The 23,011-nt window shown below is 37.7% G+C and overlaps 1 protein-coding gene across 1 annotated transcript in view; it reads right to left on the bottom strand.

The window, feature by feature from the left end:
- DPY19L2 (dpy-19 like 2) overlaps positions 1-11,046 on the bottom strand; it is a 69,724-nt gene extending 58,678 nt beyond the window's left edge. The window contains exons 1-4 of the mRNA XM_047763093.1: positions 10,520-11,046; positions 5,947-5,971; positions 4,238-4,325; positions 164-301 (exon numbers count right to left, since the gene is read on the bottom strand). Of these exons, the coding sequence (XP_047619049.1) occupies positions 164-301; positions 4,238-4,325; positions 5,947-5,971; positions 10,520-10,907 (639 nt within the window). The 5' untranslated portion in view covers positions 10,908-11,046. The remainder of the gene's footprint in view (positions 1-163; positions 302-4,237; positions 4,326-5,946; positions 5,972-10,519) is intronic.
- Between the last annotated feature and the right edge of the window lie 11,965 nt (positions 11,047-23,011).

Genomic DNA, 23,011 nt, shown 5'->3' with positions numbered 1-23,011 from the left:
TTAAATTTAGGAGAGGAACTTTTAAAACCCTGATCAACCATAAGGACACACACAATCAATAAACTTTAAAGATCCCCTCCTTTCTATAACATCATTGTGCTCACTATTTTTATCCGATAAAAAAGAACCCCTCTACAAATATTTATCCCAAAATATTGCTCACCTCTGGATAAAGGTGGAATCGTTTCACTGTATTAATTACAAGGGGATATTCAGTGAGCCTGTCATTCATAATCATCCACAGTCCTTCCAAAAATGAAGGTGCTTCAATAATGGTCTTGAAGTAGGAATAATAAAGTCCCTTTGAAAAAGTACAAAGTGTCAATGTAAGTAAAATTGGAAAATGGTTATTTTTATAACTCTTTTTAGAACAGTTTCTTCTGAAAAAAGAAAGAGGTTGATAATAAGATTTCCTAATTTCTCCTTGCTATTGCTTTCTTGGACTCAACCATGTATTTTCAGGTTATAGTTGTACTATTCTTTAATAGTTTCCATAGGTTTGAAAAAGTTTATAGAGCTGGTTAAATGTTTTTAAGGAGCTTTTCTACCTTACCATGTTTTCATACCTTACCATGTTTCTACCTTACCATGTTTTATACCTTACCATGTTTTCATACCTTAAAACATGTACACAATATATTGTTAATTCTACCATGCCTGATTTTACCCCTGCATTAGGAGATGCCTAGAACTTGAATCTAATGATTCTGGCATAAACAGAGATGACTTCATGTCCTTGTATATGTACAACTTTGCATAGAGAAAATTACTTCTTTCTCTCCAACTCACTTAATAAATAACAAATAATGATCACAAACATCAGGAGATAGAATTTCATGCTTCCATCTAACTTCTTAGCTCCATCTATTGACTCTGCACAAAGTGAAAGCTAAGGGAATGTGAACTATTGTTCATGACGCAAATGCTTTGTCCTAAAAATGGATTATTTTAGTGCATTATTCTAGCATGTGAGATAATGGCTTTATTAGGCTAGTAAAATTACTGTTTAGTTAAAATTCAAAGATTAACAAAAGCATGTTGCTTCATATTACTTTATCGGTTTCTTGTATTCCTTCCCTTTTAAAAATAAAGGGCCACCTAGTTTTTAATACACTCTCTGCCAAGAACATTAAAAATAAGCTTCAACTCTACATTCATTCCTGCTTCAACAACTACAGATACTTTATTTTACTATTTAAATTTAGGGCTGCACCCACGGCATATGGAAGTTCCCAGGTTAGGGGTCGAATTGGAGCTGCCAGCCTACACCATAGCCACAGCAATGCCAGACCCGAGCAGCATCTGTGACCTACACCGCAGCTCTTGGCAACATCAGATCTTTAACCCACTGAGTGGGGCCAGGGATGGAACCTGAATCCTCCTGGATACTAGTCAGGCTCATTACTGCTGAGCCACAACAGGAACTCCTACAGGTACTTTATTTTTGATAGATGAAGCAACACTAGTAACTACTAAAGGTCTGTCTTCCTAATGTCTGAGAGAGCATTCCCTCATAGTTTTGATTAGTAAAACGAGTTCATATAAGGATTTTCCCTTTTTACCTTACGAAATAAACAAGGTAGTATTACAATGAAAAGATGTCTAATATGCATGTCTATATTTAGAGAAATAGCAAGCATAAATTTTTATTAATAACAGCTATTGTTTTGTGCCATGTACTGTGCTATGTGCTTCATTCATTTTCATCTTCCTTCATTTTTGATAAACTCCTGTAAAGTTAGCATTTTTCTCTAGTGAAGAGATGAGACTGAGAATCAGGTTAACTTACTAGCCATGACACAGCGAACCATAGAACTGCTGTTCAAATCTAGTGAACTGTCATCAAAGCTGAGACTCTGCCTAGCTACATTCTTTATTTAATAATACTTTATACCCTCTTTGGAAATAACTCCTATATTTAAAATTCAAATGCCATACAAATGCTAGCAAATCCAATTCTTCAAAGCCTAGAGGGGCTATAGGGTGAGACTTTAAAAGTAGTGGTTGAGATACCTAGACTAGGCAAATATAGAGACCGGAAGTAGAACAGAAATCACCAGGAGCTGGGTGAGGACGGAGTGGGAGTGAGAAGTGTTTAACAGGTACAGCTTCTGTTTTGGATAATAAAATTCTGGACACGGACAGTGGTGATGGCTATACAACAATGTAAGTGTATAATATTAGCAATAAAAAGAATGAAATGATGCCATGTGCAGCAACATGAATGGATCTAGAGATTATTATACTGAGTGAAGTCAGAATGAGAAAGACAAATACCGTATGATATCACTTATATGTGGCATCTAAAATATGACACAAATGAAAATATCTATAAAACAGAAACAGACTCACATAGATAACACACTTGTGGTTGCCAAGGGGAAGGGAAGGATTGGAAGTCTGAGATTAGGAGATGCAAACTAGCACACACACAGTAGATAACAAAAAGATCCTACTGTATAGCACAGGGAACAATATTCAATATCCTGTGAAAATTGTAATAGAAAAGAATATGAAAAAGTGTGTATGTATAACTGAGTCCCTTTGCTGTATAGCAGAAAGTAACACAATATTGTAAACCAACTACATTTCAATAAAAATTTTAAAAAGTAAATTTAGCCACAGTTAAAAGTAAACAAACAAAAGTAGTGGCTACCCAGACAGGAGAGCCAGTTTCAGGTCTTCTTTTGGTCTCTAACTAGCTGGAGGACAGTCGTGGTCTCTCTTAATTGCAAATTTCTACACTTCTGTCATTCTTTACCCTACTTAACCCCCACAATAATTATGTGAAATATATATGGTAGATGGTATCATCTCCATATTTTGGACTAGGTATCAAAAGAACAGAAAAAATTATTAAAGACATTTTATCAAAAGTTGTCTCTTACAAGAGATTGCCTTGAAATCAAGAGAGCTAAAAAAAAAAAATTTGTAAAGAGCCAGTAAAACATGGGGTCTGCCATCTCTATCCCAAGAGAAAGGAATTTCTGATAACATTTGATAGTCTTGTATTACTTCTTAAGCCTTGTCTTCATTTTCCTTCTTCCTTAGCTATTGTATCTTTTATCTTAAAAAGAACTCTGCATTAGGAAAGAAGGAAAATGAGATAAAAAACCTAAAACACTTTGTTATATAAATTTGTTTTATTTTTAGATTCCACATATAAGTGATAAGACTATTTGTCTTTCTCTGACTTATTTCACTAAGCATAATATTCTCTAGGACTATCCATGCTATGGCAAATGGCAGAATTTCATTTTTTATGGTTAATATCCCATTGTATATACATATTACATCTTATTTATCCATTCATCTGCTGATGTATACATGGGTTGCTTCCATATCTTGGCTATCATAAATAATAATGCTATGAATATTGGGGTGCATGTATCTTCTCAAATCAATATTTTTGTTTTGGAGGGATACATGCCCAGGAGTGGAACTACTGAATCATATGGTAGTTCTATTTGCAGTTTTAGAGGAAGCTCCACTGTTTTCCATAATGGTTGCACCAATTGTACATTCCCATTAGCAGTGTACAAGGATTCCCTTTTCTCTACATCCTCACAAATATTTGTTATTTTAGACTTTTTGATGGTTGCCATTCTGACTGGTGTGAGGTAATATCTCACTGTGGTTTTTATCTGCACTTCTCTAATAGCGTCAAGTATCTTTTTATGGTCCTGTTAACCATCTGTCTGTCTTCTTTGGAAAATGTCTATTCAGGTCTTCTGTCAATTTAAAAAAAAATTTATATCGAGTTGTATGAGTTGTTTATATATTTTTGAATGTTAACCTCTTATAAGTCATAGTATTTGCAAATGTTTTCTCCCATTCGGTAGACTGTTTCATTTTGTGGGTGGTTTCCTCTGCTTTGCAAAAAGTTTTAAGTTTAATTAGGATGTATTTACTTTTGCTTTTATTTCTTTTGCCTTAGGACATAGATCAAAAAAAAAATACTGCTACGACTTATATCAAAGAGTGTTCTGTCTACGTTCTCTTCTAGGAGTTTTATGGTTTCGGGTCTTACATTTAGGTCTTTAATCCATTTTGAGCTTATTTTTGTTTATGGTGTGAGGACTAAAACACTTTTTCATTTAAATAATAAACCTGTAGACTATAGCTTGAGAAACAGTGCAATTCACCAAAAATTTTCAGTTTTCCTATAATAAATGCCACTTTTATAGTCTTACTATTCTTAAACTACAAATGGATTTATTAGAAGAAAGAACCTAACCATTTCAGTGCGAAAAGTCATCTCTCGTTCCAAAGATGAGAGGTGAGAAAAATGACGATCGTTTTCAAAAAGCGTTATTAAATGTATCCTAGAAAAAAAAGACATGTTTCAAAAATAGTAATAACTGTTATAAACAAAGTATGAAAATCATAAAAAGAATAAATTTTATAATAAATACTGAGACAGCTTTATAATTTAATAATTTGTATATTTTTAGACATTTGTAATCTAGCACTAGCAAATAGCTGAAATTCCTTAACTCCTTGGGTCCTAATCTTAACTTTCTATCCAAAACTCATAATCTGTCCACCCCTCCTCCCACTCCACACCTCTAAACCACAGCAGAGCCATGTTTTTGTTTGTTAAGTTTCACAAGTGATTCTAATGTACCAGGTTTGGGAAATTCTTATAACTGTTGAAAAGCTTTGGAATATAATTATAAATAAAATTATTTTATATTAAAGCAAATTTTAAATACGTATAATACTACATAAAGTGCCAAAGAACACAAGACTGTACTTAAAGAGATTAGAACAACTCAAAAAAACTCAGCTGTAGGCACTGAAAATAGGAGCACATGTGACAGGTAACATTAGCTATAGTTACCAATTACGCTAAATCTTAACTGACATAGTAGATGATTTCCAAAGAAGTAGAAAATAAATCAAAATTCCATATACGAACCCTGTCTTCCACTCATGTTTATTTACATGTAGGAATTATACCAGGGTACAAAAGCTGTAGGAAATATTTCTTACTATCACAGCCTTAGTCCTAACATTGAAATCTCCCTGCAGAATAATGGTCAGAACAGCACTATCCCAACAGGACGTGGGGCAGATCCCATTCTTTCCAAGAGTAGAAATCTTTGAGCTCAGGTAGAAATGAAGATATGTCAGAAGAAAATTATTATTATCTCACACATAGTTTTTACAAATAGATCATTCAAGTAAAATAACGTGCATGTGTACACGCACTCAAAGGCTCATATAATTCTGTATTGCCATTACAGGGTGTAGTGTTCATATTCATTTCTACCTGGTTCCCAATTGAGAGATGTTACTAAAACTTTATCTTTGAGTTTATGTCACCAATGACACTCAGTTATTATATAATAAGGAAGATTTAATATGAAATAAACATGAAAAGTGCACTATAAAAGCTAAATGTTTAAGAAATATAATGGTGAACCCTTTGTTAAAGCAAAAATATTTTAATTCATAGATTACTATTCCCCTAATGCATCCATTTATCAATGCTGCTTCACATGAGGTTTAAAAAAAGCTATGTATTACATCTATATATGTATACACATAAACAGTACACATACAGATGTTCTACATACATAGCAAGTGGTTACTGTTTTCTTTTTTTTTTCTTTTTTTTTTTTTTTGCTATTTCTTTGGGCCGCTCCCACCGCATATGGAGGTTCCCAGGCTAGGGGTCGATTCAGAGCTGTAGCCACCGGCCTATGCCAGAGCCACAGCAACGCGGGATCCGAGCCGCGTCTGCAACCTACACCACAGCTCACGGCAACGCCAGATCGTTAACCCACTGAGCAAGGGCAGGGACCGAACCCGCAACCTCATGGTTCCTAGTCGGATTCGTTAACCACTGCGCCACGATGGGAACTCCTGTTTTCTTAATACAAAATAACAATGGCAATTTTTAATCTGAATGTTTTTATTTCAAACTGAAACTAATCTTACCAGTGCAAAAATGACACAAAGGCAGCTGGAAAAAGAAAAAAGAAAAAAGGCATCAAAAGCTGTTTTGCTGTAACATACCTTTAAAACAATTACTCTATGGTTTTTAAAAAACATATCACAATGTTGAATGTTCCCAGTCATACTTCTCAAGCTCTTTTTTCCATACTCTTACCATTCGGAACTCATTCCTACTACTCTTCAATATTTCTCATATTTACTTGTTTTATATCATGATCAGCAAACTATGGCCCATAGTCGGTTTTCATATTGTCTGCAAGCTAAAAATGGTTACATTTTGTAAGGGTTGTAAAAATAAGGAAGAAGAAGAAGAAGAATGGATAACAAAGAATGCATATGGCCTGTGAAGCTTAAAATATTTACTACCTGGGTCTTCCTAGAAGAAAAATATATACTCATTACATATGTTAACTTTGTATCTATTGTGTGCAGAAATATACTCTGAACCACTTTAAAATTAAAACTATACCTTCCCTCTCAACTTGAAACAGATGTCCCTCTTATAAAGTTTCATTGACTATAAGATACACAGTGTCCTATTCAATTATATTCATATCCTCTTTTTTTATTCTTTAGACAATTATATATACAGGCAAACACTCTTAGAAATGATATTTAAGGAAAAGATCAAATATCCTACTATATCCATTTAACTTTCCCCCCAAATCTTCAAAATATGCTTGTGGTTCTCTCGTCTTCCTCTTACCCCACACTCCACACCTGACAAAAGAGTAAGATGTAATGATGTCAATACTGGAAATGCAAGGCAGTGCCTATCACAGCTCCTTCCAAAGCTGTGATTAAAAAGCCTGTCCTCTGGGCCCTTGCATCCTGTCTCAGAGTGGTCAATCTCAACTCTGAACGTGACCCAAACCTTATACTTTACTGAAACAGGGATCATTTGATGCAAGCACTTTCGACTTCTCTTATACCCTCTTCAACATTTCTCTACACAGCAATCCTTGCTTTTCTATTCTCTACCATCTCATAAGAAGCAGCATCTCTTCTCTTTTCTACAGTTAGTTTCTCAAATTTGTGTCTTTCTTTCCATCCTTCCCGATTATTCTGACTGCTCTATCAACCAACTATCTCTTATCTTGGAACCTCAGTCTCACCCTCTTCCCTGTTCCCTTCAGCCTTTAATTCTCCTAGGCCTTAAAACACTTCACTTGATGTAGTAGCCCTTCAAATGATGAAATTCCCTGTCCTCTGTCATTATATAAGATTCTTCTTCTTCTTCTTTTTTTTTTTTTTTGTTTCTTTCTATGGCTGCACCTGCGACATATAACAGTTCCCAGGCTAAGGGTTGAATCAGAGCTGCAGCTGCCAGCCTATACCACAGCCACAGCAACGTGGGATCCAAGCCACACCTGCAACCTATGCCACAGTTTGTGGCAACATTGGATCTTTAACCCACTGAGCGAGGCCAGGGATAGAACCTGCATCCTCATGGATAATAGTCGGGTTCTTAACCTGCTGAGCCACAATGGGAACTCCTATGACAAGATTCTTATCCAATTTCTTTCTTCTAAGTTCCTATGACTCTTGTAAATGACCAATGACCTTTCAAGTTATCAACATCAATGATTTCTTTCAATTCTCATGTTTTCAATCTCTCTGTAGCATTAGACGAGATTCTTAGGATTTCTTCCTGTCATCTTCCATCATATCAACTCTCCCAGTTCTATTTTTCCCGACTATTTTGTTTTACATGCTTATCTATCTGGCTTTTCCTTTTCATCTCACTCCTTAAAACTAAATATAAAGGGTTTTTCCAAATATCTTTACTTTGCCCTCTTTTCTCTCTTGGAAATCTAACTCCATCTTAATGTTTCAACATACTTCTACATGGATAAATCCCAAATCTATAATCTCCACGCCTGAACTAATCTTCATGGTCTCTCTCCTTCTTGCCACTTTCTTTTCCTCTTCTGCCTCACTGCCTACTCGGTCCTCTCAATATATTTTTATCAACTCTCACCTCTGTCCTCTCTTCTCCATCCCTATCCTCACTACCCTCATTCAAACCACTAGTGCCTTGATTCTAGCATTCAATTATTTTTTTGCTTTTCTTCTCAGTCCATTTTACATACTGCTGTCAAATTAATCTCTCAGAAGCATACTTTCTGATCATGTCACTCTACTTAAAAATCATCAACACTAGCATCGTGAATATACCAAATGTCACAAAACTGTTCACTTTAAAAATGGTTAATTCTATGTTATGTGCATTTCACCTCACTAAAAGATTATTTTCTGGAGTTCCCATGGTGGTCCAGCGGTAACAAACCTGACTAGGATCCATGAGGACTCGGGTTCAATCCCTGGCCTTGCTCAGTAGGTTAAAGATCTGGTGTTGCTGTGAGCTGTGCAACACAGGTCACAGGTCAAAGATGCGGCTCGGATCTGGTGTTGCTCTGGCTCTGGTGTAGGCTGGCAGCTACACTTCAATTTGATCCCTAGCCTGGGAACTTCCCTATGCTGCAGGTATGGCCCTAAAAAGACAAAGAAAAAAAAAATCCTAAAGAAAAGAATCAATCAGTGCCTTCCTACAGAATGAAAAATTCAAATGCCTCAAACTTAGATTTGAATTTGACTTTCCGTGACAGGTCCCAACCAACTTTTGGCCTTCCAACTTCCTCTTCTCTTTGAACCTTTTGTACCTTTACTTTCAACCTTACTTTGTTTTCATATTTTTTATTTCCATGATGCTGATCGTGCTGTTCTGTTAGCCTCTAATACTTGTTGTTCTCTACGTCTCACATTCAAATAGTAGCCTTTTTGTCACGATTTAAATCACCTTTTCCTAAAAACCTTCCCTGATCTCATTTCCCACTTCCCATCCTAAAGTATTAAAGTCTGCTCTTTTGAACTCTCATGGCACTTAATGCACTCAGTTTATCATTTCACCCCACATTCACTGAGGGCCTTCAATGTGCCAGTCACGGGTGCACCTTGTGTTTGGGCAAGACACCTCAGTTCTCCAGACACTCTTGATTATGGATGTGGAACATTTTTGTTGCCATAGTTAGACATCTGACAAGATCTAAATATGAACCTCCCACCTATTATTTCTCAAGCATTTTTAACACATCCTAAGTGTGGGGATTCATTCTGCTTTAACATCAGGAGTCAACTTAAGATGGAAAAAAAATCACAACTTACATTAGGAGACATTTATCTATATCAGCAGTCTGATCAAGGCTCAAAATTGATTTTAATGAAACAGCAACAGTTAAGTTACCTGTTCAGCTATAGAAAATGAAAAATGAAAATAAAAATATTTTAAATGTTTAAATAAGCAAATTCCTCAAATTTAGGCATCAAAGTTCCTCAGCAAGATGAAAGTAAATGGATACCAACATGGGGAAATACACTGCCTAATTCAAACCTATTATCGCTATTAAAATTTCTCAACTAAGTGAAAGAACACTTTATTTTGCTTTTTCAAGATACAGGAAAAATATAATGTCTGACCGCTCCCCCACTGTCATAAATGGCTGCCTTGATTATGAAGAGATTTTGTTGGTGACTGTTGAAGTGATCAGTATGCCTGAAAACCCTGGAAAAATGTTTTAAAATAAGAACTAAGGAGGTTGGGAATTCTTGTCAGCGATTTTCCAGAGATTGGACTTTGCCATTATTGCTCACTTGTTATACTGATCTTCAGGACTCACCAAAACCACTTCCTGGTACAACAACTATGGGAAACAGTATGGAGGTACCCTAGAAAACTAAATATAGAACTACCATATGACCCAGCAATCCCACTCTTGGGCACATATCCAGACAAAACTTTCCTTGAAAAAGACACATTCATCCCTATGTTCATTGCAGCACTATTCGCAATAGCCAAGACATGGAATCAACCCAAATGTCCACTGACAGATGATTGGATTAGGAAGATGTGGTGTATACATACACAATGGAATACTACTCAGCCATAAAAAAGAATGACATAATGCCATTTGCAGCAACATGGATGGAACTAGACACTCTCATCCTGAGTGAAGTAAGTCAGAAAGAGAAAGACAAATACCATATGATATCACTTATATCTGGAATCTAATATAAGGCACAAATGAACCTTTCCACAGAAAAGAAACTCATGGACTTGGAGAATAGACTTGTGGTTGCCAAGGGGGAGAGGGAGGGACCAGGATGGATTGGGAATTTGGGGTTAACAAATGCAGACTATTGCCTTTGGAATGGATCAGCAATGAGGTCCTGCTGCATAGCACTGGGAACTGTATCTAGTCACTAATGACAGAGCATGATGGTGTGATAAAAAGAATGTGTATATGTATGTGTGACTGGGTCACCTTGCTGTATAGTAGAAAATTGACAGAACGGTGTAAACCAGCTATGATAGAAAAAATAAAAATCATTTAAAAACAAACAAACAAAAACAACAACAAAAAAATCCCAAAACCACTTCCAACCCGAGGCTCAGAGGGCCTGCGGGTCCCTGGGATGAGTGCCTAAGCTGCGCTGGGGAGCATCCGCACAGAGCCCGCCCTGCTGACCAAGGGCTCTCGCCTTCAGCTGCCCTCACCTATGCCAAAGGTGATCCTGCCCGTGAACTGACGTCTCCGTAACAGGTGCACCTTGTCGCGGAGCTGCTCCACAAAAGCACTGAGGAACTGAAAGCGACCGAGAAGAACGGTCTTTGTAACCACCTCCAGTTTCATGCAATTCTGCGCATTCCGCGCGTTCAGGTTTCGGGTCCTCCGTGGCGAGTACCCCCGGGCGCCCCCTGGCAGGATACCCCGGCCTGCGGACAAAAGCAGCTCAGGCTCTTTCATCTTCTCCTTCTGCTCCTCCTCGAACTCCGGTTCCCCGGCTCCGGTGGCCCGGCGCCGCCGCCTAGACTGCGTGGAGCGGGGAGAGTGCAACGGCTGTGAAGCCGCTTCTTTGAGCTTATTCCTCGTTTGCCCGACCATTTTCTCATAGTCCCTGTTCGGATGGAGCTGGGACTCTCCCTGGCGCGGGCCCAGCCGAGTAGGGCAAGGTCCGCAGGGCCCGGGCCCAGCTCCTAGCTTCAACGACTCGTCCCCACCGCCGTTGCCCACCGCCGGGTTGTCAAGGCGACCGCGAAACCGGGAGGGAGGGGGGAACGTGAGGCCCAGGCTGCTCTGCGTCGGTCGCTCGTGCACCGCCCACGTGCGCAGCCGCACGTGCCCAGGCTCGCGGTGCGGCCCGACGGGCGTCCTCTCACGTGCGCCGCCCACGTCCATCCTCTCACGTGCGACGCCCACAGGCGCAACCCCACGCCGCAGGGCCGTCAGGTCTGAGGAACTTTTTTCTACTTACTTTTTCCAGTTTAGGCTTCGCTTTATTATTATTATTTTTTTACCGAAAGATTTCTAGAGGTTATTAAAGGGAAAGGAGATCTTAACTGAAAGAAATAACCCTAGGGAGAGAGCTAGGGAAGGAAGTGAGCGCCTTGCGACGTGCCTGCACCTGAGGAGCGTCTCTGCTGGCCTTGGGCGTTCAGAATCCGCCTTTGACGCTGAGGTGATGGCCCAAGGCTGCATGCAGCAGTTGGCAGAGCCCGGTGAGTCTAACCCCAGAGCCTCAGGTTGACCCGAGGCCGGTGATGTCCCGTTGAGCACAGTGCTTACTCGTCCATTTTTGAAGGAAAATTAAGTGTCCCAAACACGGTTGCTCAGAATTCCTCAGCGACTGAGCGGGGAGTTGTGCCCCGGACCTTTCGAACGAGGAACCACCCAGGACCACAGGAGAGGGGAGCTCCTAGCCCCACAGTCACTGCACAGACATACATGATGCCACAGCTGCTGGCGAAGGTGGACAGGGGCCCCTGGCATTTTTCTTGTGCTCTGCTCCAGGCCATGGCGCAGGAGCCCACACTTCATGTCCTATCTGCTGTTCGATGGCTGGAACTCCCTAAGCCCTTTCTCCCCTGGCTGAGCTGAGGCTCTCCGATCAGGCTCATTTTCCCGATGCCACCACTCCGAAATGCTCATGACTGCCATTAGCCCGCAGACAAAACGTAAACTCTCTGGCTTGCTGATGGATACCTTCAATAATCTGCCCCAGGCTGCCTTTTCAACTTTGTTGTTCCAGGCCCCCAGGCACAGATCTTCCTTTCCAGTCACTCCTAGCAAGGTCCGCAGTGAGACTCCATAGCCAATACTTTACTCGTGCAGAAAACTCACGGGTGGCTTTTTCGTTCATTTCTCCCCGCCCATCTCAGTCCTGTCACCTTCTAATGCCCAGCCGGTTTCTCCAGCCCACATTGATTTCCCTACTCTCAAGGTCTAAAGCAGTTACTGACAGGATTATTCATCCTCTCACTTATTTAAATTCAGTAAGTGCTGTTATCAATTTGGTGGTTTTTTAAGGAGCATTTCTTTGTGTTTGGTGCTTAAAATGTTTTCTCATGTAACTCGTACAGTAACTTTGAATTCGGAAACCGCAGATCAAGGATGTAGTGACTTACTAGTTTTAAGAGTTAATAAATCGTTCATATATGAGTTTAAAATACAAGGTATTTATGGGTGATCGATAAAGAATATATTGAATAAATATGCAAACTCAAAAAATTCCTTATTTTTATATGAGTATTTTAATATATTATTGGAACAGCAAATGGAGTGCTATAATTATGTTACCCTTTAATAAAAGGGGATTATAAATTATATTAGACTCATAAAATGAATTGGATTGACACATTTTTGTCTGTAGTAGAACATCTAGTTCTTAATTTTTCTTAATCTTTTACTTTCCTTCATTATTGTTGGTATATTTACATTTGTCTACTACTCTGGTATCAATTTGGGAAATTTAAATTTTCCAATAGACACTTCAAGTCAGCTGAATTCTGCACCTTAGTTTTAGCTGAAATTAATATAACCATCTGAGGTTTTGCTAAAAATCAGTGTTTTCCCAATTAATCTGTTTATCCTTCAACTCTGTGATTTTTAATAGATGTGTTCATTTTAAGCTATATCTTATTGAGTATTTTAAAAGATAATCTCAGGGTCCTTGTTAATACATTATTTATTTAAATGATTTGTAAGTTTAATGTCTTTGTTCTCCATTAGGGGTGGGTGTTTTTGTAGGAAGTAAGGAGTGGCTACTACTGGAATGTTGGTCGGATGTCATTTTCAGAACTGAACTTTCTGATTTTGATTTTACTGTCTACAATCTGTTTGCCAGCCTGTCTCCCTTTTTGGTGAATTAGTTTGTTCCTTGGAGTTCCCAGTTGTCTTTTGGATCATGCCATGTCCTAAAAGAATAAAGCATATTCTTACCCTTGGTCTAGCCCTTGAAAGTACAAATCTGGTTGTTTTTGTCATTTAAAAAATAATTTTTATAATGTTCATTGTACTGTTATTTATATAAGTGAAAATTAGAAATAACCTCCATGTCAAACAATAAGTTACAGAACACTGGTTAATGGTGAATCATTCCTAAATCGACTAAAGTCACTTTGAATAATTTTTTTAACAATATGGAAAAATACTCATGATGTAATATTAAATGTAAAAGAAGCAGGGTAGATATGATTCAGATGTAAACACATAGAGTTAACTACGTTCCATGCTCCATTCTAAATCTTTTGCAGAGGACTCGTATATAGAAGATTAGCAATGTGTGACTTTTAGCTAGTAACTTAGCCACTTTAATATTTATCCCCTTATCTGAAGAATGCTGAAGCACCTAAAATATAGTAAATCATCCAAAAGAGTACATGCTTAATTAAAAAATGGCTACTGTATCCTCCTGCTCTTAGAGTGACCATATTCAGAGTATACTGATGACATTACTTCCAATTAATATTTTGCTCATCTGGATTTTTGTCATTAACTTATATGTTTGTTCTATTATTAAACAGTAATATGAGTTCTAGTTTCACTAGTTAACTAAAAAAACTCAGAGACAGTTGCCTAAAGAGTTATACTTTCTCTCAGTAAGGAGAGAATAGATTGTGTATATGTGGGAGAAAACATGGCACTTAGTTTTACTCAGTTGAATAGAATCATGACATGTCGTCATCTTTTATAACTTATATAACAGTTATTCACTTATTTTGAGCTAGTTATTTTGAAGTTATTTCAGTCATATTTTAGCTTCATGCCTATTAATGACAAATGGTATACCTGATACTTATTTTATGGTGAACTGACAGTTAAAATAGTGCATTATAATTTGATATAATGCAGTATATTCTTGAATTATCTTTTCCTCCTTGAAATGATAATAACTTACAATTTACAGGTTATTTCTCTTACATAGAGATTTTCCAGTCATCTATATCTAAAACTTGTCTTTACTTTCTTTTAGTGAGTAGCGTTGAGAACTATGTCTAGATATTCATATTGCAACAGAACAAAGGGTGGGGGAAAAAATGTATACATGTAAGAATAACTTGATCCCCATGCTGTAAGGGGAGGGGAAAACAATTAATTTTACCCTAAAATGCAGTGAAACTATCTCACCAGCAGATGGCAGTAATGACTTGTAAATCAGAATTTTAAAAATTAGTTTTTAAGTTCACTTTCAAAAAGATCACTGTTGTAATAAATCAGTTAACTAAATATGAAATGTAGGAAACTCAAAAATGTGATTTTTCCATAAAAATAATTACACTGCATATTTCGTATATTAAAATAATTAAGATATTCATCATGGCCAGTGTTTGCTTTTCCAAATAATAACTTTATTCTCATTGATTCAAATACCTTTTAATCAAATTTAAATGTTTTAATTTTGCACAAATACACAGATATAAATTTAAGTGGATAGCTGAATTATATCTATATCTAGCCTGGATAGATGGATCAGGAAAGATAGAGGAAATTCAGTGAAAATCATTTTGAACGTGTTAAATTTTCCACTTATAAGTTGATAATTTAAATTACTAATTTCACTTTAATTGATAATCTGCATAGAAGATTGGATTTTATTTGTGCTCTTTCACAGTTTCTCATACATTAAACTACTTTTTTTCCCTTTTATAGTATAAGGAGTTGGAATTGGCATCAATGTGTTTATCTCTAGTCTGTCGTATTAGTTAGTCCCAAAGATGGTAACAAAAATCTTATCTCATACTTATGCTATCTATAATTGATCCACATATCCAAGATTTTTCAGAGCATTTTAATGAAGTAATTTTATTTATTTCAATTAAGAAGTTTTAAAAAGATGAACCAGGAGTTCCCATCGTGGTGCAGTGGTTAACGAATCCGACTAGGAATCATGAGGTTGCGGGTTTGATCCCTGGCCTTGCTCAGTGGGTTAAGGATCTGGCGTTGCCGTGAGCTGTGGTGTAGATTGCAGACTTGGCTCCGATCTGGCGTTGCTGTGGCCCTGGTGTAGGCCGGTGGCTACAGCTCCGATTAGACCCCTAGCCTGGGAACTCCATATGCCACAGGCGGGGCCCTAGAAAAGACAAAAAAAAAAAAAAAGGAGATGAACCAAATGGATTAATTTTTTGAACTTTTGTAAGACTTCCTATAAATTAACAAAGATGAAAAAAAATTCTGTTTATTCATGCATTTTTATTTTTGTCTCAAAAATAGGATAACCATAGATATAGGCTTCTTGGTGGCTGTTTACTTTCTAATTGGTCTGTTTTATATGTTAAAAGATCCTTTCAAATTCTTCTTCAGTAAGTTGCTTCAACTAAAAGTAATGTCTTTGCATTTGTGTATTTTATAAAATGACTGCTTCAGTGTAAAACCATTACATATATTTGGTTGAATCATTTTTAAATAGTGCATTTGCTCCTATTGAGTTACTTTATAGAGCCTATTTAAATTCCACTTGGGTGTAGGTGCTTTTTCATACAAGAAAATGGAAAGTCACCAAGTTGCAGTGAAGCATTCAGCCTAAATATAAATTCATCTGTATGTGATGCTTTGCATAATGCCTTTTTTATCCACAGAATAAAAAGTATCTGTAGTTAGTTGGAATTACTAGGAGTTCTAGTCTACTTTTGGTATCTATGATGATCCATTTCTCCTTTAAAAATTGGAGCTCTCTCAGCCACCATATTCATTTAGTTCCCCAGACCTATATAAGATGAAATGATGTGCCTTTAACTTGAATAGCCTTATATAGGCATGTTTCATTCAAAGGAAGGGAGGTAATCCATTAATTGGGAGAATTCCTTTACCTCCCTCCTACATTGGTACACTGCCCAGTTGCATAATTTAGCACACTGATTGGAGGAGAAGGGTACTCAGTAATTTTTTTTTTTTTTGTCTTTTTGACATTTCCTGGGCCGCTCCCGTGGCATAATTTTTAAAGGGCTTAACGAATATATACACAACCAAATACATGTACACCATAACCCAAAATCATTTTTCCATGAACCCAATGACGATAGTTCCATGTACAAACTCCAATGTAATGAGATTTTTAAAAATTTACTGCCAAATTAACTAATACAAGGATTACTACATTCAATATAAATAAGCAAAAGTCTTAGGATAGGAGTTCCCGTCGTGGTGCAGTGGTTAAGGAATCCGACTAGGAACCATGAGGTTGCGGGTTCGGTCCCTGCCCTTGCTCAGTGGGTTAACGATCCGGCGTTGCCTTGAGCTGTGGTGTAGGTTGCAGACGCGGCTCGGATCCCGCGTTGCTGTGGCTCTGGCGTGGGCCGGTGGCTACAGCTCTGAATCGACCCCTAGCCTGGGAACCTCCATATGCCGTGGGAGCGGCCCAAGAAATAGCAACAACAACAACAACAACAAAAAAGACAAAAGACAAAAAAAAAAAGTCTTAGGATATATTAAAGAATGAACTATTGTATACGTACAGGTAGGTTAAATGCAAAATATAGCAAAACCAGAAATGATACATAAGGCACCTGTTTGCTCTTTTAGATTTAACTTTGATCATGACACAGTGATCAAGAAATACTACAGCAGGAGTTCCTATAGTGGCTCAGTGGTTATTGAATCTGACTAGCAACCATGTGAATCCCTGGCCTTGCTCAGGGGGTTAAGGATCTGGCGTTGCGGTGAGCTGTGGTGTAGGTCGCAGACATGGCTCGGATCTGGCATTGCTGTGGCTCTGGGGTAGGCTGACGGCTATAGCTCTAATTAGACCCCTAGCCTGGGAACCTCCATATGCCACAGGTGCGGCCCCGGAAGAGACAAAAAGACCAAAAAAGAAAAAAAGAAAGAAAGCAAAAAGAAAGAAAGACAGTCTACAGCAGAGTATGAGTCAGTATGTTTTCGGCAATTTACTTCTTTAACTCTAATTTCCTCAACTGTGAAATAAAGACTTCAGACTACGTGGCCCTTTTAAGGTCTTTTAAACTTATTTGATTCTAGTTGGTATTTGAGCATATACTCAGGTAGCTGGAAAAATGCACCTATTGAGTCATTCAGTTCCCTGAACTAAACTCCCTTCTTAACAGTGCTTCACTTCTCTCCTCATCTGTCTCCAGCTGTGTATTCTGATTCCACCCTGTTGATCTTACTCTCTGTAGTCTACTCCACAATTTGACCTCCATCCTGTCCTTCAGTTGCTATACCTTTCACTGCCAACTCGAACTGGGCCTATCTGTCACTACCTAATCAGCCCAGCCCCAACCTGGTTTCCACCTTATTCCTGATCTCATTCTTAAGGTTCTTCCCTGATTCTACTTGCTGTCCAGTCTCTTAAGTACAGTGGGGCTTCATTGTTTCTATTCTCTGTTTACGTCTATCCTTTAGCAGCCTAAATGTCCACTAGAGCATAAAGGGAAGGGGAAGCCTCCCCTAGATAAGTAACATGTTTATGTGAAGACATCTAGGCTCTAGCTTTGGGCAGCAGAGCCCTGCTTTCACAGAGGTAGTGACCTGTCCTTAAAAAGTAAAATTCCTTTTTGTCTTTGCTACAATCTGAGACTCTTCTTGAGACACTCTCTTACCAGTGAGGATCAATCTAAAATTCATTAGGAGAGAAAGTGTTGAGCTCTGCTTTTATGTTTCTTAATTAAGGTTGTATATCTGGATTCAGTGAAGACATTGTAGACCTTAAATATGTTTTCTTAAAATCTAGAAATGTTTGTTATAGGGGTCAGCACAGTGTCTTAGTTATGAGTACAGATAGGATTTGAATCCTGGCTATCTCATACACTCTAGTTCTCTGAACATTTAATTTCTCTAAGCCTCAATTTTCTCATACCTCAGGTGGAAATAATAATAGCGCCTACCTCATAGAGTTGCTGCAAAGATTAAGTAAGATAGTGTTTAGTAAATGTTTTGTAAAAGGTAGCAAGATGGGCAAGGGATTATTTATGTCCTTTTTTTCTTTTTCAAGGAGTCCAAAGAACCAGGTATGATTCTTCCTGGGGAAAAAAGGGAGGGGATAAAAATAAACCAGTTCAAATTGAGAGCCTAAAATCATACAATGCTATTTAATAGGCAGTGTTATCTTCTCTTTACAGATAAAAAAGAACTTTGAGTCAGGGAGAAGATTCTAGACTGCTCACTCTTAACTCATACATACTCAAGATTTACTTCCCTGGGACTTCTCAAAGTTGACAAGTTGGGCCCTAAAAAATGGAAAATAAAATATTTTCTGGATAGCTTTTTTATGTTTTCAAGTAACGGCTTTAGTGAGATATAATTCACATACCATAAAATATATTCTTTTAAATGTAGGATTTAGTGACATTAGTATATTCAGGTGTTGTGGAACCATCGCCACTATCTAATTCCACATTTTCACTACCCCCCAAAGAAAGCCAGTACCCATTAGCAGTCACTCCTATCCCTCCTTCTCTCCAGCCCCTTATAATCTGCTTTCTGTCTCTCTGAATATCCCTATGCTGGACATTTCATTTTTTTTTTCTCTAAAAACAAGTTTTATTTAAATAAGAGTTTAAATACATTACATAACATTAAAACTGAAGGGGGAAAAAAACCACCAAAAACCAGTTTGTTACCTCACATGGCATTGGGCAGCTGTTGCTAGTAAGTTGCAAGCTCTACAGCTACATGAACTGATAGGTCGGTTTGTAACTTGTTCCCTTGTCAAAAGTTTAACTGATAGTAGGTTGGCCTCATATTCTATTTGGACATCGATTAACTAGGATATGTCTGGTCAAAAAGACTTTGGCAGCAAGCCAGATGCCCTATCCCTTCTGCTCTAAGTTCTGCCCACCTGGTCATGTTGGAGACTCCAGGGGATCTTTTCCTGATGGCCACAGGCTCCCTTTAGCAATACAGCTGCCTTACCCCATCCTCCACTCAGCTTCACCGAGGGCTGTTCAGGTGGTGACATTCTCTTAGGGCAGGAAACTCTGGAAAGGGATCGCTGAGGAGCTTCTGGCCAGACATAGCCATCTGTGATCTTGGGGCTCTGGACTTGGCTGAAACATCACCTTATTGCTTTGTTTCAGGCGGCACATTGCCAGGTCCCTACTGCTTGATCTCTGTTTAAATGAGGGACTTCAAGACTAGACAGCATGCCTCTTTTCAGTTTATTGCATGAAGGAGTTACACTAGTCCAAGTTAAAAGCAGACCCCAAATGGTTACATTATACAAGCTGTGAGGTTTTTATTTAAACTTGTGACAAGGGACAGAAGGGAAATTCTACTCACTGCAAGGAAATCCTCACTTAAGCTTCAGTGAGCCAAAAGCACTTAAAACCCATGAACCTTCAGCTGGTCGTCCTTAGCTAGTCCAATCTCTACAAGGAACTGGCATATGTTCTTGCGCTGGTCACCCTGTAGGTGAATTACTTCCCATATATCCCTTTCTCCTCACCGCTGTTCAACACACTTTCTCCTGTTATTAACATTTTAAATTATTGTGCTATATTTGTTATAATTGATGAATTAAGGATGATACATTATTATCAATTAATGTAACTGTAGTTTACATATGGCTCAGTTATTGGGGTTTTGACAATTGCATCATGCCATGTATCTACCATTCTAATAAGATACAGAATTTTTTCACTGCCCTAAAAAGCCTATGTGTTCCCTCTATTCATCCCTTCCTTTCTCTTCCCAAACCCCTGGAAACCTTTGATCTTTTTATTGTCTCCATAATTTTGTCTTTTCCAGAATGCCATGCAGAGTGACTGTACCATTTTGTACTCTCACCAGCAATAAGTGAGAGTTTCTGTTGCTCTTTATCCTTGTTAGCATTTGATATTGTCAGTGTTTGAATTGTGGCCATTCTAAGATATATGTAATAGTATCTCGTTGTTTTAGTTTGCATTTCCCAACTGATATATAACGTTGAATATCTTTTCAAATATTTATTTGCCATATTCATATATGTTGTGATATGCAGTTTGTTCAGATAGATCTTTTTCCTATTAAAAAACGGGATTGTTTTCTGATTGATGAGTCTTATTGTGTCTTTGTGTATTTGAATACATTATCATATAGGTGTTTTTCGAATATATTCTTCCAGTTGTGGCCAATCCTTTCATTCTCTTAATAGTGTCTTTCATAGAACAGATTTTTAAAAAAATTTTTAATATAGTCCATTATATTAACTTTTTCTTTAATGGATTGTGCTTTTGATGTTGTACCTTAAAAAGCCAGTGTTACCTAGCTTTTCTCCTGTTATCTTCTAGGAGTTTTATAGCTTTGCATTGTACATTTAGGTCTCTGATCCATTTAGGGTTAATTTTTGTCAAAGGTGCGCCGTCTATATCTAGATCCATTATTTTTCATGTGGGTATTCAGTTGTTCTGGCATACAATTATTTTGCAAAAGACTATATACTTTCTCCCACCGAATTACTTTTGTTCTTTTGTCAAATATCAGTTGACTGTGTTAATATGGGATTATATGGGGGGAGTTCTCTATTGCGTTTTGTTGAGCTACTTTCTGTTTTGCAGACTTTAGGATCAGTTTGTTGACAGCCACAAAACTTATTGGGATATTAATTGGGATTGTGTTGAATCTGTAAATCAAAATGGTTGTTGCTATTGAGTCTACCTATCATGCCAACTCTGTTTATTTAGATCTTTGATTTTTTTCCTCAGAGTTTTGTAGTTTTCTTCATGTAGATCTTGTACATAATATCATTATATTTACCCCATGTATTTCTTCTCTAATTTTTCAATCCCGATATAGATGATGTTGCACTTTTAATTCAAATTCCAGTTGTTCATTACTGTTTTGTAAGAAAGTAACTATTTTTAATTAACCTTGTATCCTATGACCTTGTTGTAACTATTTATTAGTTCTGTGAGTTTTTTTGTTGGAAATATATATAACCTGTTAAAAGTTTAAGCAAACTGAACAAATGAAAGCAGTTGTATTGCAAATACAGAACATACCAATATAGGAGTAAAAAAACTAAGTAACTGCTAAATCCAGGTCATTTGACTTATACCCTTAGTTGAGTGGGAGGTAGAGGGGTGGGGAACAACTGCAAACAAATCCTGAACTCTTTCTGAAAGATTTATTGTAGTTATATGAAATAAGCAATATGAAATTGTTTGTGGTGTATAGTAGCACTGAGTAAATAAATATGTTGATGTGTTGGAAGCCAGGGTTCTCACTGTGGAAGAAGACAAATACAGACATGGAATGGGGAAAAGCATGGGAGAAAAGGACCCTGTGGGAGTACACTGGAATTGGAGATGTCAATATAAACTCATGGTTTCTAATAAGTTTTATATGCACACTCACACAGGTACATACATGAGTGTGTATACTTACATACATAGATGTATTCCTAATTCTTTCAGCTGAAAAGACCTAGAAACATACCCCAGTAAGCACCTCTGGCACTCAGATATTGGTTACTAATGCAAGTCCCCAGCGAAAAGGAATCTGAGCTTCTGGTAGAAACTGTTAATTCCAGGGCTGAGGCAGGAAAGGTGCAAGATGGGCCTAGAACAACATGTAATGCCAGAAATTGAAGACGTTCTTTAAGAAAAAAAAAAGTTGTAGATTGGGGCATGTCAAGGGGACACAGGAGCCAATTTAAGGGGCTTCCAGTGACTAAATCTGGGATGACATGAGCGTAAAAATACCAACGATAGTAATAAATTATAAGCCACTGAGAAATAGGAATTCTTTTGCTATGAAAACAAAGAAAGGCTAAATAATTATAGGTACCAGATTACAGAATAAAAAAAAAAAAACGGTTAAATGAAATATGTGCTTCTGAATGGATCTAATCCTTTTCACTGAGGAAAAACACATGCTACAATGGATGTCACTGGGCCATTGACAAAATTAGAGTACAGATGGTAGATCACAGTATTGTACCATTGTTAAATTTCCTGAACCTGCTAACCCACTGTAGATGTGTAATGGAATCTTCTTGATTTTAGGAAGTATACTTTGAATTACTTAGGAGTAATGAGGCATGATATGTGAGGCTTGCTTTCAGATGTTCTGAAAAACCATTTGCATGTGTGTGTATATGCATGCACTGCTCAGCATGAATGGAAATGATAAATGAGTCAGAATGTTATCAATTGGTGAATCTCTATAAGGAGTATACAGAGTTCCTTTATACTATTCTTTCAACCTTTACTTGGAATTTTTTAAAAGGTTGGTGTTGGGCACTCAGAAAATATTAAGGATAACAGAGCAGAATTCTGAAAGCAGAAGGTTTGATAACGTCAAGTATTTGGAAGGACTGTTATATGGAAGAAGGATTAAGACTTTGAATTTGGCTGATCTTATTTTCTGTCAGCCTTCTTTGTGTAGTATCATTACAGCACATTTAAGAGACCGTGACTGGAGTGAGAGGTAGGAGTTCTTTCAGCTTTATGGAGTTTTCAGTATCATTCAGTACAGAGAGGTGCAAAGACCTGCAGTGCTAAGGATTCATCAAGTAGAACACATGAGTGAAGGGGACTGGGTATAGGAAAATGGGAACTGGTGGCAGCATGCAAGCAGTGTCTTCTCAAAAAACTTTCAAATACAATTAAAGACAAAACCAAAACCCTGTGTGGTACTCCAGTGGGCTATGCGTGGCCTGGGAGTGGCCAGTTGTGACCCCTGGTCTTACATAATCCCTCTTCTTTTTTTTTTTTTTCAGATGAAGGAACAGGTACCAAAAGTCACAAACAAAGTGTGTGAGATAATGAAAGGTGTAA

This window comes from Phacochoerus africanus, chromosome 16, assembly GCF_016906955.1.
Source record: "Phacochoerus africanus isolate WHEZ1 chromosome 16, ROS_Pafr_v1, whole genome shotgun sequence".
In the NCBI taxonomy this organism is placed as follows: Eukaryota; Metazoa; Chordata; class Mammalia; order Artiodactyla; family Suidae; genus Phacochoerus; species Phacochoerus africanus.
Note: the sequence above shows the minus strand (reverse complement) of the source record. Positions and strands in the feature narration are given on the sequence as shown.